This window comes from Nicrophorus vespilloides, unplaced genomic scaffold (genome assembly GCF_001412225.1).
Source record: "Nicrophorus vespilloides isolate i.1.1-1 unplaced genomic scaffold, Nicve_v1.0, whole genome shotgun sequence".
Taxonomy (NCBI): Eukaryota; Metazoa; Arthropoda; class Insecta; order Coleoptera; family Silphidae; genus Nicrophorus; species Nicrophorus vespilloides.
This window is the reverse complement of record NW_017097249.1, coordinates 12,070-26,379: the sequence shown is the minus strand read 5'-3', so window position 1 is coordinate 26,379 and position 14,310 is coordinate 12,070. Positions and strand designations below refer to the sequence as shown.

The following is a 14,310-nucleotide window of genomic DNA, read 5'->3' as shown; positions in this document are numbered from 1 at the left end:
ATCTGCTTCTACTGTCCTACAGTAGGAGTGATCCAAATTAACAAGTTTATTGTCAATAAGTTTATTACTGTCATCACTCATTTTTTCCAATACTTCTGCTGTTCTGCAGTGTGTCCGATTAATGACAGTATTACGTGTCAACTTTGGAAAATCATACTTTAAGAAATAGGGTCTCCTTCTATAGTTGTCAGCAAAATGTATATTACATACCTTCTTTCTATTTCTTATATACCTATTGTCCATGTTTTTTAGTGAATCATTCAATGTAGCTTCTTTCCATTGCTCAAACAATGGAGAATCAATTGGAGGAAATTTCCTTAATACTATATCTTCGCCGTCTCTTGTTGTACATCCTCGGACGCAACAATTATAAACCATCCTAATACATAACGTACATTAATTTAATTGAATATATATATATATATGAAGAAATATTACTTACTTGCTTGTATATATTCAATTCATGTTAAGAACAGTCTCTTCCCATACGTTCAATATCGCAATAATACAAAAGATTTGAAGCGCCACAATACCATAAGTTTTATTATGGTATAATAAATATTTGAAAAAACTTCAGAATCGTTTGTAGTTCTTCGTCTCTGCCAGCCATATGCAGCAATATGGTGTAGGATAATACCAACTGTTAGAAATGTCTAAAACAGACAGTCGCAATCGGTTATAACATATATACAGTGTGATTCTAAATATGTGTATATTTTGAAGTGAAACCTTGTTATAGTTCGGACTATATAAATATATACAAATTAAGGTCGAAAATTCCATGTTTTAATTCTCGTATATCATACGAGACGAATACCTGTAATCCTGAGATCCAAAGTTCCATTGTATTTATCATAATTTGCATCAATAAACAAAATGCTCTAACGCGGTGTTTCTCAAATTTTTTGGTCCGCCTTTTGTACTTAAAAATTTTAAATGACCCCCTCAAAGAATGGGTATGTATAGAAAAACATACCGTCCCGCCTGACATCAATTTTTCTGTGACCCCTACTTTGAGAATCACTGCTCTAACGCAATAGGAATTACAAGTGGCGAGTTTACAGGAAAATTACAATTAATAGCGAAAAACAGATTTTAAACGAATGTCATTGATCTCACTTTATTAAAATAAATTAATAACAAATATAATTTAGAAATATTAATAACTAAAATCACACTAAACTCAATAACAAATCCAATATTTTTTCAATTTGAAAATTTTCTTAGGCCAAGGAATTGAGTATTATTTTCTTATTAAATCAACTAAGTCCACTTGATTATAACATAGAAAATTGTTCCTTTGCACTCCAGCTTCATTTTTTTTGCCTATAGAGCGGTTTTTGGTCATGGTAGAGTACATTCAATTCAGTCATATTATAAGGGAGTTTTGAAGGCACTAAATAGCCACCTTCTCTCAATATTTGCACCGATACCAATAACTTCTTGACTGAAAACACTGGGGAATCGCGACATAAGCAATTCCAAATCCGATGGTCTTACATTTACCTCTAATTTACTAACATATGACCAAATGTAATCTAGCCCCGCTCCGAATGGATGGACATTTAAGAAAGCTGATATTATTCCGACTAATCGAGCATCCTTGTCGGTAAATACTTCTTGCTCTTGAAGTGGTGAATTATTTCGGCCCTCACTAGATAACGAATCAGTCTTATCAGACTCCAAATCGTCCAAATTGATCGTCGTTGTATTCTTCTCTAAGGTTTGTTTTAATTTCAGTTGAAGCTCTTTAACTCTGTTCTCTTCTTCAGTTTGTTTCTTCTTAGCTTCTAGTAGCTGCTGTTGCATACCATGCAATGTCTGTTGCAGCATCTTAAATTGCTTTTCTTTGTCATCCAGCTCTTTGCGCAAGTCCATCTTAATAACGTCAACCTGGAAATTAAATATAACACTACTATATAGTCTATTCATATCTGATTAAATGAACCTCGTTCTTGTATGCTTCCATTTGACACCTTAAGTTAGTATTCTCATCCTTCAATTGATTATTTTCGTCACCTACAACGTCCATGCGGGTTTTTTTCCTCGGCATCGGGTTCTCCTCATCGGACAAGTCCATCTCGTCGTCGCCTCTCTCAACAAAGCTATCACCATCGATTTGCACGTTTTTAATCTCCTACAAAATATAAACCATGAGTTTGAACTATTAACATTGACAAGTTATTTGAATAAAACAAAAATCACAAATTCCAAAAACAAAGAGAAAACATAAAATTAATGTCTTTCTGAACATCATATGGATGCGTTGAAAACGATGAATTCCTTTCTTTAAATTTCATTTATGTAATTTATTTTTACCAGGACGGTCAATAAATCGTCGCTTCTCATTGGGGAGAACCGTGCACAATCGAATGGTGGCTATACCCAGAATTAGATCCAGTCCTGTTCTATCTTTTCAAAGACTTACCTTTGCGAGCGCCAAATTTACAGAAAGCCTTACCTCTCCCGAAACAAAAAAGAAAACGGCAAATGCTCTGCGACATTTCACCAAGAAAGTAGAAATAATAATAAATTTAGGTAATTTGTGCCATTAACAAAATAGATAAATAAGTACGTTGTTCAAAAAAAATAAAAATAAACAGAGAAAACCAAAATGCATAAAATAATGTTGCAAACTACTTGTATGTATATAATAGAATACTTGAATAAAAAACAGTATCCCAAGTGTTCTATTGCAAAAACGTTATCTCTTAAGTTACTTAGTAGTTAATAGTCGGATCAAACTACAAACCAATTCGTAATATTGGATATGAGATGTGCTGCGGTTTCGTTTCGGTTCCGTTTGTGGTTTGATTCCGAGCTGTCTGGGTTTTATATGTTATGTACGTACCATTGATTGCTTTTTCCACAGCTCGATGTTCTTTCTCTGCGCCTTGGTGAAATGGTCCCAGACCTTCTTGTGACACGCAGCCATGAACAATCGCTCTATTTGACTGACTGTCACAGTCCACACATACGCAAATTAACCACTTAATAATAGTAGTAGAGTAGTAAAAACCAGTAGCAGATATTATTATTATATTTTCAGAACTCATAAATGAGAGAAGAAAACAAATAATATCACCTACTTTGTAAACTGATCTATTTACATAAGACTAGGAATACAGCCTATATATATTCAACTGTATTGCATGTCTTAAATAAAAGAGGACAAAATCATACTTAAATTACTTCATTTAAATACTTGAAAACCCCCCAACATTGCCTTATACAGAAATTGTAGCCATAACCATTTACAGAGTCAACCATACAAAATGACACACATATGCTGTCCCACATGAAATGCAATGTATGGTGAAAGACCTACCTTCTACCTCAAAAGATTTGCTAAATGATAATTAAATTTATTTGGCCAGACAGCAGATGTGTGATTATGTCTCTGAACTAAAGCCGACACCAAAACAATAATAATTAAAAGGAAATAGAAATAATAATAAAATAATACTTCACTGTCCCCATGATATAAATGCCGCGTTTTCTCTCGATACTTACTAACGTTTACTTTGTTTTGATCAGTTCCGTTTTAAATATGAGTATTTATGCAATATTATCTAGTACTTACATTGAAGCAGAATACCCTGCATTCGGCCTTTCATGATCTCTTTTGCCTTCTGCAGTTCCTCCTCGTACTGGACCTTTTCGTTCATGAGACGACGAACATGTGAGTTTGTTGATTGGATCATGGAATAGAAGTTATTCGCGTTACGCTTACTGCAATCGCCTCTCTCCAGCCACGTAATAACAATCTTCAATAAATTTAATTAAATTTACAAATAACATTATTAATTTATGTGCATACCTGCACTGCTTTTGTAAAAGTATCATCTTGCTTGATTTTCTCTGAGACAGCAGATGCCTCATGATCAGTATAATGGACTACTGGTGGAGGTGAAGGTGGTCTCAACCTCTCCTCTTCCATTCTCTCCCTATGCCTCTGTTCCCTTTGCAATTGTCTTTGCCTACATTCCCATTCATATTGATCATCTCTTGCCTAATAAAATATGAATTTTACTTTATATTTGTAAATATTTTTCATTACAATCCAACCTGCGCATAATCAACGTGTAATCTACCGGTATTTGGAGGATCGGTGTTTGATCCAATTCTAATCCTATAGCCGGACAAAAATATGGCAGCATCTACCGACGCTTCATAGACGAATCTTATGTGACAGAAATTTTTCTTACTCAATCTTAGAGTAGTAACCTCTCCGCAACGCTCAAAAACCTCCATTATAATCTCCTCGGTCATATTTTCTGGTAAACCACCAACGAAAACGGTTCTGCAACCTGGAGGTCGTTCTCTGGTGGTAGGGGGTGGAGCGTTCGGATTGGGTGGAAACATGGTGCATGATTTGCAGTGAATTATCTCTTTAACAGGTGGATTTATCATCAAGTTTGGATCAGCATTATTTGGTGGGGTTATTAGGTTATCAGAAGCTGTAGCAGCAGCTGCCATCATTGGTGGCATCATACCAAAATTATTCATCGACATAACATTGGGATCCATTATCATATTCATGCCCACCATTGGATAACTCATGCTCATCATGCCAGCCCACATGTTTGGAGCCATGGACGGAGGAGGAGGTGCAGATGTTGTATTGGTCTGCAGTGTAATAACATCAGAAGAGTTTGACAGATTAGAATCTTCATCTCTTGATTTGAAATCTCTGTCTCTGGGTTTATTATTCCTCCTATCCCTCTTTTCTGTAGAAGGATCACCAGAATCATCTTTCTCATCTACCCGAGCTGTTCCATTCTTAGGCCTATTCATGTCCAAAGGCTTATCATTGAGTCCATTCAGAATAGAAACATCAGGAAAATTGTCCGTCATTAATGTGGCTAAGAAGGTTGTTGGTGGTCCTTTAAAATTATAATTACAAGATATACATGCTTGACCCACTTGATAAATGACTGACTGCAATGTTGCAAAATATAGTTCCTTACCTATGGTATTTGGTTGATTAAACTGAAAAGCCATTTACACGCATTAACTCAACAAAATGCACGAATCCACTTTTATTACAAAATTTGTAAACAAATAAACTGATTTGACATAAATCAAACAATTACCCTATTCTCCAATATTAGCGTAACAGGATTACCAACAGCTACTGGCTTTATCAAGAAATATTAAATACATTATGATATATAATTAAGAAGAAAAACTATTTTCTTTGTGTAATTAACTAAAGTTACAACGATATTGTTTTAAATAAAAGTTGTTAAAGACAATTTAAGATTTAATTATAAAAAGCAGTTCTGCCAATTGCAAACGTTATACAGACATAATATATACAGAGTGATTTATCAAATTACTTAACATATATTGTGAAAATATTAGTTGCAACTGAAAACTATAGTTTTTAATTCTGGTGATATAATTTAATATCAGTTAATGGCATATGTCCATAAGTCCAAAAAATTTGCAATTTATGATATGTTCATTTTGATATTTTAGGAATAAATTGGAAGGCCTTGATAAATAGAAAAATAGACGAGTATTTATTATAAAATGATATTAGTCACGTCCCTTTTGCAAATAACTAAAGTGAAATTATTGGGCAGAGTAAGATATATGAAGTCAGTCATAGAATTACTTGCAGCCAACGTATATTAAGTTAAATGTATGTGTTGTTGGGTAAACTAATTTGTTTAAATCCACTGACGTTTTGATGTGTAATAAAATTAAACGTGTGATTCAAACAGTTGATGTTTAATTTGGGTGTGCACTCGAAAGTTTAAGAGCTACATCTTTCCCGGGTGCGTAAACGTAACATATTCATTCAACATAATGTATAGTTTATTTTAATTTCCAATTTATATTAACTTTCACAGATGGATTCGCAATCTGTCCCTGTCATTAGTAAAGCACGGGTGTACGCGGATGTGCTTGCAGACCGTGGTCCAGAGTTTTGGAATTACGAAAACTTCAACCCAGAATGGCACGATGCTGACGATTACGAAATTATTCAGAAAGTTGGCCGCGGCAAATATAGCGAGGTGTTCGAGGCACTTCAAACTTCTTCTGACCAACGGGTCATTATCAAGATTTTGAAACCAGTGAAGATGAGGAAAATCAAGCGGGAGATCAAGATATTGCAAGAACTTCGGGGCGGAGTCAATATTATACGACTGTTAGGTGTTATCAACATCAATATGAATAACACTGCACTTATATTTGAGCAGGTGAAGCAAGCGGATTTCAAACATCTGTACTTCAATTTGTCTGAGTTCGATACGAGATATTACCTGTACGAATTGCTTAAAGCTCTAAACTATTGTCACAGCAAGGGCATCATGCATCGCGACGTTAAGCCACACAACATAATGGTGGATAATAGCATGAGGCGTTTGCGACTTATCGATTGGGGTTTGGCCGAGTTTTACCGACCAGGTCAAGAGTTTAATGTCAGGGTTGCTAGTCGTTATTTTAAGGGGCCCGAGCTGCTCGTCGAGTATGGCTACTACGATTACTCGCTGGACATGTGGTCCTTGGGTTGCATGTTTGCTTCGATGATATTCCGCAAAGAGCCCTTCTTCAGCGGCAGCGATAATTACGATCAGCTGGTGCGCATTGTTAGAGTTTTGGGTAGCCAGGGCCTCGACAACTATTTGACCAAATACAACATTCATCTGAATCCGCAGTTTAAGGAGAATTTGGGGCACCACAGCAAAAAGAAGTGGGATAGATTCATCAAAACCGAGAACGAGTATTTGATAAATGATGAGGCTTTGGATTTCCTGGATAAGTTGCTAAGATATGACCATATGGAGCGAATCACGGCTAGAGAAGCTCTGGAGCATCCTTATTTCTCACCGGTGATCCGTGCCGCCACTCACAAAAACCCAATTATTGATAGTGGATCTTCGGATACACCGTAATTATCCTGCAAGCCTTACCTTTTTCAACACATGGTACAAATTTCATGTTAGATTATATTATTTACGTGTTATTATCATATTTTTGTATGTGCATATTTAAGGTATCTTTAACTACATAAACTAATCACTGGCTATTTGTCTGTCTCTTTATATATTAACATAAAAATAGACTTTGTATATATTTACAATAAACTCTTTGATCCATTTCACATTAAACATAAACAAAACAGAGGAGATTCAAATAGGTGTCAAACAGTGTGTCAAATCTAAATGTACTTGATAAAGTTGTTATTAACACTTAATTCAATGTAAATATAATATACAAGAATAATTTTGTTGTTGCAGTAGTAAAGACTTTACAAACACTTTGCTATAGTAATTTGTTTTCACTTTCAAAAAAATACACATTTTATCAAAATTAAAAAAAAACAACAACTAAAAACTAACGAAAGAAGCTTACCAATTAGCAAATATTTAATACATTTTCGTCAACGTCAACCTTCCAATTAATTGTTATTAACATAATATAATCAATCTTCTTTATAAATCTTTCTTTAAAGGCACTTATAGACTTTTGTTTCTTTTTATTTTGGCAGAGAATACGTTAAGTTTACTTCGATATATTTCATTTAATAAATAAAAAATAGGATAAAAGTTATAAAACTTTAACTTATTTCTCTTTGTATTATTTTCCGCGCTCATCATCATCCTCGTTTCATATACATTAATATGTATAATATATACATTTATCTTAAGGTAGAATTAAAAATAAAACTGTTTCTTTGCTGTTGTTGCACTTTTCCTCATCATCGTCGTATCACAAATAAAAAGAAAGGTTCTGGATCCTTTATGCTCTTGCTATGGCGCATTACTAACTATCACGACTTTTTGTCTGGAAGCGACGCGGCCAAGGGAAGGGCCAGTCCGGCCATTGTCTAGGAACTTGGCCTCCTACGTTCCCCTCGAAGTACAGGAAACAATTAAACCACCACATCCGAGCCAGTAGGTTCTTCTCGGAGTGTTGCTGCAAATTATAATATTGTAAATATTAACACACATATATTTATTAATAATCCATAAATAAGTATAGAATCTGAGAAACCTATATATCGAGCCGCAAAACCTAAATATGTTTCAAAATATCAGCTATTGTTAAATCTTGACCTTTAAACTAATAGTTGTCTCTAGCAATAAATTAAGCCAATATTTATAAATTTTGAAATTTTATATATTTAATTCTAAAAAGTAGCTGATTCTCTAGATTCATAATATTATTAGTTATATATTATGAATCTAGAGAATAATCAACTACTTTGTAGAATTAAATATATGAAATCAGTTAAATTAAAAATGTATTAAACTTGTATTGGATGCAATTATAGGTTTTAATTATTTAAAATTATAATAATTAGTAGGTTTTTATATCAATGACTTATGGGATTCTATAGAAATCTACCTTTAGGGTAACGTTGTTGGCCATGGTGTGGAATATCCAGAAGATCCTCGTCGTGACGTAATAAGCAAGGATGACGTCGATGGTGTAATGAGAACGGGAGAGCTGGAGCATGAATACTCCCACAACGGCGATCAGCCAATAAAGCCAATGCACTGGGTAGAGTTTTTTCGGTGTATCTATAACATTACGGAATGACATTATGTTTGGCCATTTGAGTATCACTTGTTGCAGAGCTCACATTCAGCGATGAAGAGGTAACTGATTACGAGAGTTAGCGTGTGTCCGCTGTATATGAAGTCACCACAATAGGTCTGTTTGCCGTTTATGCTCAGTCCCATCCCCGAAAGCATGTCGAGAACTCGCTTGGCCATTTCTAAAGTGGACGTGTTATTGTTCTTCGGCGAACAATAGTACGTGGTACTGGATATTGGGAGGACTGTGACGAACATCGTGAGCGCTCGATACATGTATAACAGCGACATAATAAGGAATAATCGTCGCGCCAGTATAAACCTGCATCGTAATTAAGTAAAATAATTAGACCGTGCGAGATACACAGGATTGATTTAATAAATTACCTGTGTTTGTGTAGAATGATGACTACGATCATGGAATTGAAGGCGACGATAATGAGGTATTCGGAGACTGTCAAACCCCAGTCGTGGGCACCGAGTATATCGTAGAAGATATCCGGTAATGGTCCATAGGTTTTCCTGTCGGGCACTCTCTCGTGCACCGTGGCCAATGAAATTAACACTAAAAGGCTACTGAAGAAAAATATTACTAATGCTGAAACATAAATGGGGACGGTTAGAGTTATCAGAAATCGGTTTCGAAATTAGTATTCACCAACCAACTAACATTTTCCACCGCTCCTGGGGAAACTTAGGCTCTTCTCTGACCGGCGGTGGGATGTTGATTTTGATAATGCCGTTCGGCTCTTGTGATTTCCGAAGAATATTCTGGTCGTCATCGTCGTCGTCGATGTAGTACCCATCCGATGCAGGTGGATGACTGGCGTGGCCCCATTTATCACCTTGCAGCAGAGGCTGTCTCTGATAGAGATCCACTTGCGTCATGTTGACGATGGTATTATGCGCCGCAACCGCAATCGTTCCCGAGGTGTCCTCTAGGCTGTCGTTGCCTCCTTTCGCTGGCGGTAACGGCAAAACAGTACTCAAACTGTCTCTTCCAATTGGGGCGGAGTCTGGGACAGCCTCACCGATTGATTGGATACTCCCATAATCCGCAAACTTTGGCTCCAAAACCATTCTTCAAAATAAAACAAAACACCAATTCTAAGCAAATTACAACAAATTTTCAATTATAAACTATAATACAACAAACAAATGAAGGTGCGCATCGACTTATATGCACCACTCTTAACGCGATTGCTTACACTTGTCTCGAATTACTAATCTACGGTCAATTATGGCCAATTAGCGTAGCGTGCTTATGGTCTATATGCAGTAGATGCTAAAATTAAGATTGAAGTGCGAATTATAATCAGACGGGCATCGAGAAGCAGACGTCTGCCAAGAAAATGCAGATGCTTTATATTTAGGTTTTTCCGTCGGAACGCTGATTTCTTTATACTACCGAGTGTTGTATCTTTTTCTTTTTATTATGTCTCAAGCGACATCTATTTTGTTCCAAGTTGCTATGAGAAACAACAACGAGTTTAACTTGTTTTCCGCAAAACTCGAAAGTGTTATGTTGCATGGAAAGTTGGCAGCCGCCGCTCAACATCTTAGTTTAAATATACATTATTATGCACTTCATATCCATATCTTCATATATATTTATTTATTTTTTAGATACTTTTCTATTTACACTAACGTAAAGTGATTTACAAGTATATTATATTTTATTTATATCTTTATTTTTAATTTAGACAATATACCTTGTGCTTTTAGTAGCTCCAAGTACTACATTATTAAAGTTTCTAATTAAAGAGCCTGCATTATCTACTCATAACTAGTCTATACATACAAAATAATTTTTGTGTTTAAATTAACTTTCAATTTATCAATAAATTCCAGAGAACTGAAAACTTGATTATACCTACGTCGTGTATAATGTCCTTTTAGTTCTAACGTCAAAATGATGTCAAATCGTACTTCTAGTCACATTGTCAAAACGTCACATAAATCCTGGTACATCGATTTTGAGGTTGACAAATCAACTATGCAATTCACACAACTGATTTTCATTTTACCTCCTATCGTAATCCTGTTGTTATTGCAATTATAATTAGTTTAAATTAAGATAAATACAAATAAAGAATGTTTAAATATTGTATATAGCTTCATCATGAAAGCACGTTCAGTTTATTTTTGATACGACAAAACTTTTAAAATATTATAAATGGATGTGATGTATCTAACAGAAATTCAAAGATCGTAATTACCATGGCAGTGTATAAACATGTTTTCCATATTCATTTCACTACTTTAAACGTCGTTGCAACATATCCTATGTCGTATTGCACTTGCGCATCCAAACACTAAACATTATGTCCACAGATGATCGTATTCTTGGACACACCTTCTGTTTGTTTAATTCCATTTTCATTATGTTCCTTGCGACTTACGTAACAGCTGCGAGGAAATCCTGCAATTGTATTATTTACCGTTCAATTAAGTGCGGACATTGCAAGTATTGAATAGCGTTACGTTGCAATTATGGATTATGAAAATGATAGAAAATAACGAATACGCGAACGGTTCATGTAACGGGAATACCTTTCCTGCGATTCCCGACTAATTCCTAATTAGTCTAATTGTACTCGTTTGAATCTACATATTAATTTTGCTAATTTCAATTAGTTGCTATTTCTAATTATATACTACTCACTTCCAAATTGATATGATTTCTATTCATAAATTATATACAAAAATAAATTGAATAAATATTTTGTTTATATAGAAAATTTGCGTCTAAATTTATAACCGATAAATTTACAAATCGCAGACAAATATGTAAATGAGGAAATAAGTAAATAAATATTATAAAAATATCTAAGTTAAACAGCAAAAAATAGTTACATTTACCAATGTAAACTTCTTTTAATAGAAATAAGATGTAAGGTAATTTATATGTTATATACAAAAAAAGTACATTAGCATCTTCAATATTCCATTTTCAATACGAAAATAGAGTTTGTCTGGAATTTATATCTATAAAATACATAGAACGGTGTATAAGATACTGTATTCGGTAATTCCGAGATATATACAAAGACCACTATACTCATGAGCTGTCGTACATGGCCCATAGCCAAAGGTATCAAGTGACCAAACAACTTAGCTGCGCTCTGAATCATAATAGAATGCTTATTGCTATTTTCAATTATAAACTCAGAGAGGTAATTACAGCATACAATAACGTTGTATTCTATTAAACTTACATGCTTGTAATTTTCAGAATCGATTTAAGAAGGTCCAAAAAACTGCTGTACCAAAAGTGGCAATAGTAACTTAACGATTTCATCATAAATTCACTATTCGCACAGCAAAGAGAATATAACAATTACATGTATTTTATTTTGTTAAGTATGTTTTATGTTTCCAAAGTTCCAACCAACAGTATCTAAATACGAAATATTATCGTAAACGTATATGCCCCGACTACATAACTAAAAATAAACTTGAACGATATATTTTGTTTGCATGACTTTCGTTTTCGTGAAATTGCAACAATTCTTTAGAAACCTTACAGGGAAACCTCAATTTACATAATATACATTTATTTACAGTTATTATCACTATTTATAATAAAAATTTAAATTGTTATAAAGTACATAATTAATATATTTTAATTTATTATTTACAACCAGAAAAAAATATTCATAATTAGTTTTAATTTTAAACTGCAGGTTGCGATGCTTCAATGGGTCATTAGATTAATTTAAATTGATTACCAGCATGTATTTAAATTGTTATAATTGTCCTTGTGACATAAATAATAATTTACTTTACTGTTTAAAGATTTCTATTTGTTAAGTTAATTCTGGTATTATATTTTATACTGCAGTCGTTCTTTAACATTGAATGAACTTGAGATAACATTTTTAAATTTTACCATAAAAAAAGCTTGATTAAACAGCCGTAAAATTACTTGTTCATGTTGTTTGGAATTAAAATTTTAAAAATAATATTTAAAATGCATTTGTACTCTAGTCATTATTCCAGTCTATTAGTTTCATAATTTCTAATTGGTTGTTGCAATTAGAATAAGTCATTCTATTTTAGACAATTATTTATTTATTTGAGTCAATGCGATGTCTTTCCACCAATAGACAAATAATTAATGAAAATATCCATATACAATTCCCTACAAAAAATAATAAAATAAAAAACCACATTTGGATAACAGTTTTGTTGCGGCAATCGCGTTGAAATAGTTTCGTTTGCTTTGAATCCTTGAAACATAGCAATAAAAGTGGTTTTAATCGCACACAAGTTTATTGTTTACATTTTGTTCAACCGTACGGAAGCATAAAATAATCGGAACTGAAAACTAGTTTTCTCTCGGTATTTACATAATGGAATATGAATGAGGATTTTGATATGCACCAGGAGTCAACACTTACAAAAGTCATGATATGTATATCCCATGTGTTTGTAATTCACTGTAACAAGTCAGAACAGGTGATGATGATGGAGGTGTCGTTCACCGGATCAGACGTGACTACCTCAAACTGCGATGAATGCTTATGATTACGTTTATGTAAATATCCTAACTGAATGTAATTCAGAGTGAGTACGGAAAGACACTGCGCTGTAGTAACGTGACGACCGCTCTCAAGAGGCGAGCTCAATCAACTGAAATGAGTCGCGGGGGCCGAGATATTTTTATTACGATATTCTGTCTATATTATCATTTTTTTTCCGGATCCAGTATTCGGTGTATCAAGACACAGGAACGCGCGCACGGCACATGCATTGATGCAACTATACATGCATTTCCATGCAGTTGCATAACAGTCCTTGGTATAAATGGATATGTGCTGGCGCTTGGATGGAAGTCATAGTGAAAGCCAGATAGACATCCGTTGTTTTCGCCAATTGTCTGGCGAATGCATATTATTTAGAGGTAATAATATGCTATCGTGGCGAACTCGGTGATGTTTGGAAGCATTTTAACAATTTCCTCGCACTGGCATTTAAAAAATATCCAAACAATGTGTGCGAACAATAGCATAAGAACAAATAAGACGGAAAGGGAAAACAATACACCATTCATTTTGTTCCGACATTTGCTGATATAATAATCGAATGATTCAGTTACTATGTAAAGTCAAGCCATATTTGATAATTTGTGTCATAGTCAGTAACTGCATATTATCTCTTATAAAATGTTAATTTTGTTCCTTTCCCTATTTCATGCACATACATAAATTAATGTACTTTAGGTATAAACTAATATTAAAGCAATAGCTGAAAAGTTGAAACTTTTGAAACAAACTAAATTTTAATTGAACATAATCAATTCTAAAAAAATAGTACAGCAATTATTGTTTTATACACAAATGATTGATTTTTCTTTTATATAGTTTCTGTGTGTTGTTTATTTCATTTTATTTAGTTCCTCGATTAGTTCGGTTTCGTCCAGTACCGGATATTGGCGGAAACGATTACCCGCACTATGCAAAGTACAATATTTTACTAACTGGGAAATATTTGCATTGAAACCGTAATATAAATGTAAATTATCGTGATTAATTATTTAAATAATATTTATTTTAATAAATATTTTTAAAAGATATTTAATATTTTTTGAAAATATCGAAATTGTTTATATTGACATTATTTAAAATAAATTAGAAGCAGTTGTTGTCTATTTAGATAACAAAGCATAATATTAAATTGGACGTAAGTCAATGTGTCGTGTCCCAGGGATGGAATTCTGGACACAGTGGAATATTGTCTGGTGTTGTCGTTG

General features: G+C 33.8%; 3 protein-coding genes across 8 annotated transcripts in view; 1 reads left to right on the top strand and 2 right to left on the bottom strand.

Annotated features, from left to right (window-relative positions):
- Nucleotides 1-1,204: 1,204 nt before the first annotated feature.
- Nucleotides 1,205-5,182, bottom strand: LOC108559558 (ecto-NOX disulfide-thiol exchanger 2). The gene is made up of 7 exons (XM_017916880.1): nucleotides 4,971-5,182; nucleotides 4,069-4,886; nucleotides 3,821-4,012; nucleotides 3,584-3,767; nucleotides 2,852-2,958; nucleotides 1,949-2,137; nucleotides 1,205-1,893 (listed from the first exon to the last, which is right to left on the bottom strand). The coding sequence occupies exons 1-7, from the start codon at nucleotides 5,002-5,004 to the stop codon at nucleotides 1,375-1,377; spliced, it is 2,043 nt and encodes a 680-aa protein (XP_017772369.1). The 5' UTR covers nucleotides 5,005-5,182; the 3' UTR covers nucleotides 1,205-1,374.
- A 395-nt stretch (nucleotides 5,183-5,577) lies between these two features.
- On the top strand, nucleotides 5,578-7,593 carry LOC108559554 (casein kinase II subunit alpha-like). The gene is made up of 2 exons (XM_017916876.1): nucleotides 5,578-5,786; nucleotides 5,862-7,593. Exon 2 carries the CDS (start codon nucleotides 5,862-5,864, stop codon nucleotides 6,906-6,908), a length of 1,047 nt encoding a protein of 348 aa, XP_017772365.1. The 5' UTR covers nucleotides 5,578-5,786; the 3' UTR covers nucleotides 6,909-7,593.
- A 29-nt stretch (nucleotides 7,594-7,622) lies between these two features.
- LOC108559553 (phosphatidylcholine:ceramide cholinephosphotransferase 2-like) overlaps nucleotides 7,623-14,310 on the bottom strand; it is a 14,629-nt gene continuing 7,941 nt past the window's right edge. The window contains exons 1-6 of one of the 6 annotated variants that reach the window (XM_017916874.1): nucleotides 12,959-13,182; nucleotides 9,218-9,636; nucleotides 8,943-9,153; nucleotides 8,603-8,877; nucleotides 8,365-8,540; nucleotides 7,623-7,932 (exon numbers count right to left, since the gene is read on the bottom strand). In XM_017916874.1, coding sequence (XP_017772363.1) covers nucleotides 7,780-7,932; nucleotides 8,365-8,540; nucleotides 8,603-8,877; nucleotides 8,943-9,153; nucleotides 9,218-9,635 — 1,233 coding nt within the window. In that variant the 5' untranslated portion in view covers nucleotide 9,636; nucleotides 12,959-13,182 and the 3' untranslated portion in view covers nucleotides 7,623-7,779. Of the gene's footprint in view, nucleotides 7,933-8,364; nucleotides 8,541-8,602; nucleotides 8,878-8,942; nucleotides 9,154-9,217; nucleotides 9,639-9,704; nucleotides 9,895-11,773; nucleotides 11,872-12,958; nucleotides 13,183-14,310 lie in introns of those variants that run through there. The other 5 variants (XM_017916871.1, XM_017916872.1, XM_017916875.1 and 2 more) reach the window with 5 other exon arrangements.

Bases quoted from the DNA above. Each gene is read 5' to 3' on its own strand.
- LOC108559558 (XM_017916880.1), bottom strand. From the start codon at position 5,004: ATGGCTTTTCAGTTTAATCAACCAAATACCATAG. The intron at 4,013-4,068 runs GTTGGATTGTAA...ATATTTTATTAG, and splicing joins TACACGTTGATTATGCGCAG to GCAAGAGATGATCAATATGA. The intron at 2,959-3,583 runs GTAAGTACTAGA...GGACTGTGACAG, and splicing joins GCAGGGTATTCTGCTTCAAT to TCAGTCAAATAGAGCGATTG.
- LOC108559554 (XM_017916876.1), top strand. From the start codon at position 5,862: ATGGATTCGCAATCTGTCCCTGTCATTAGTAAAGCACGGGTGTACGCG.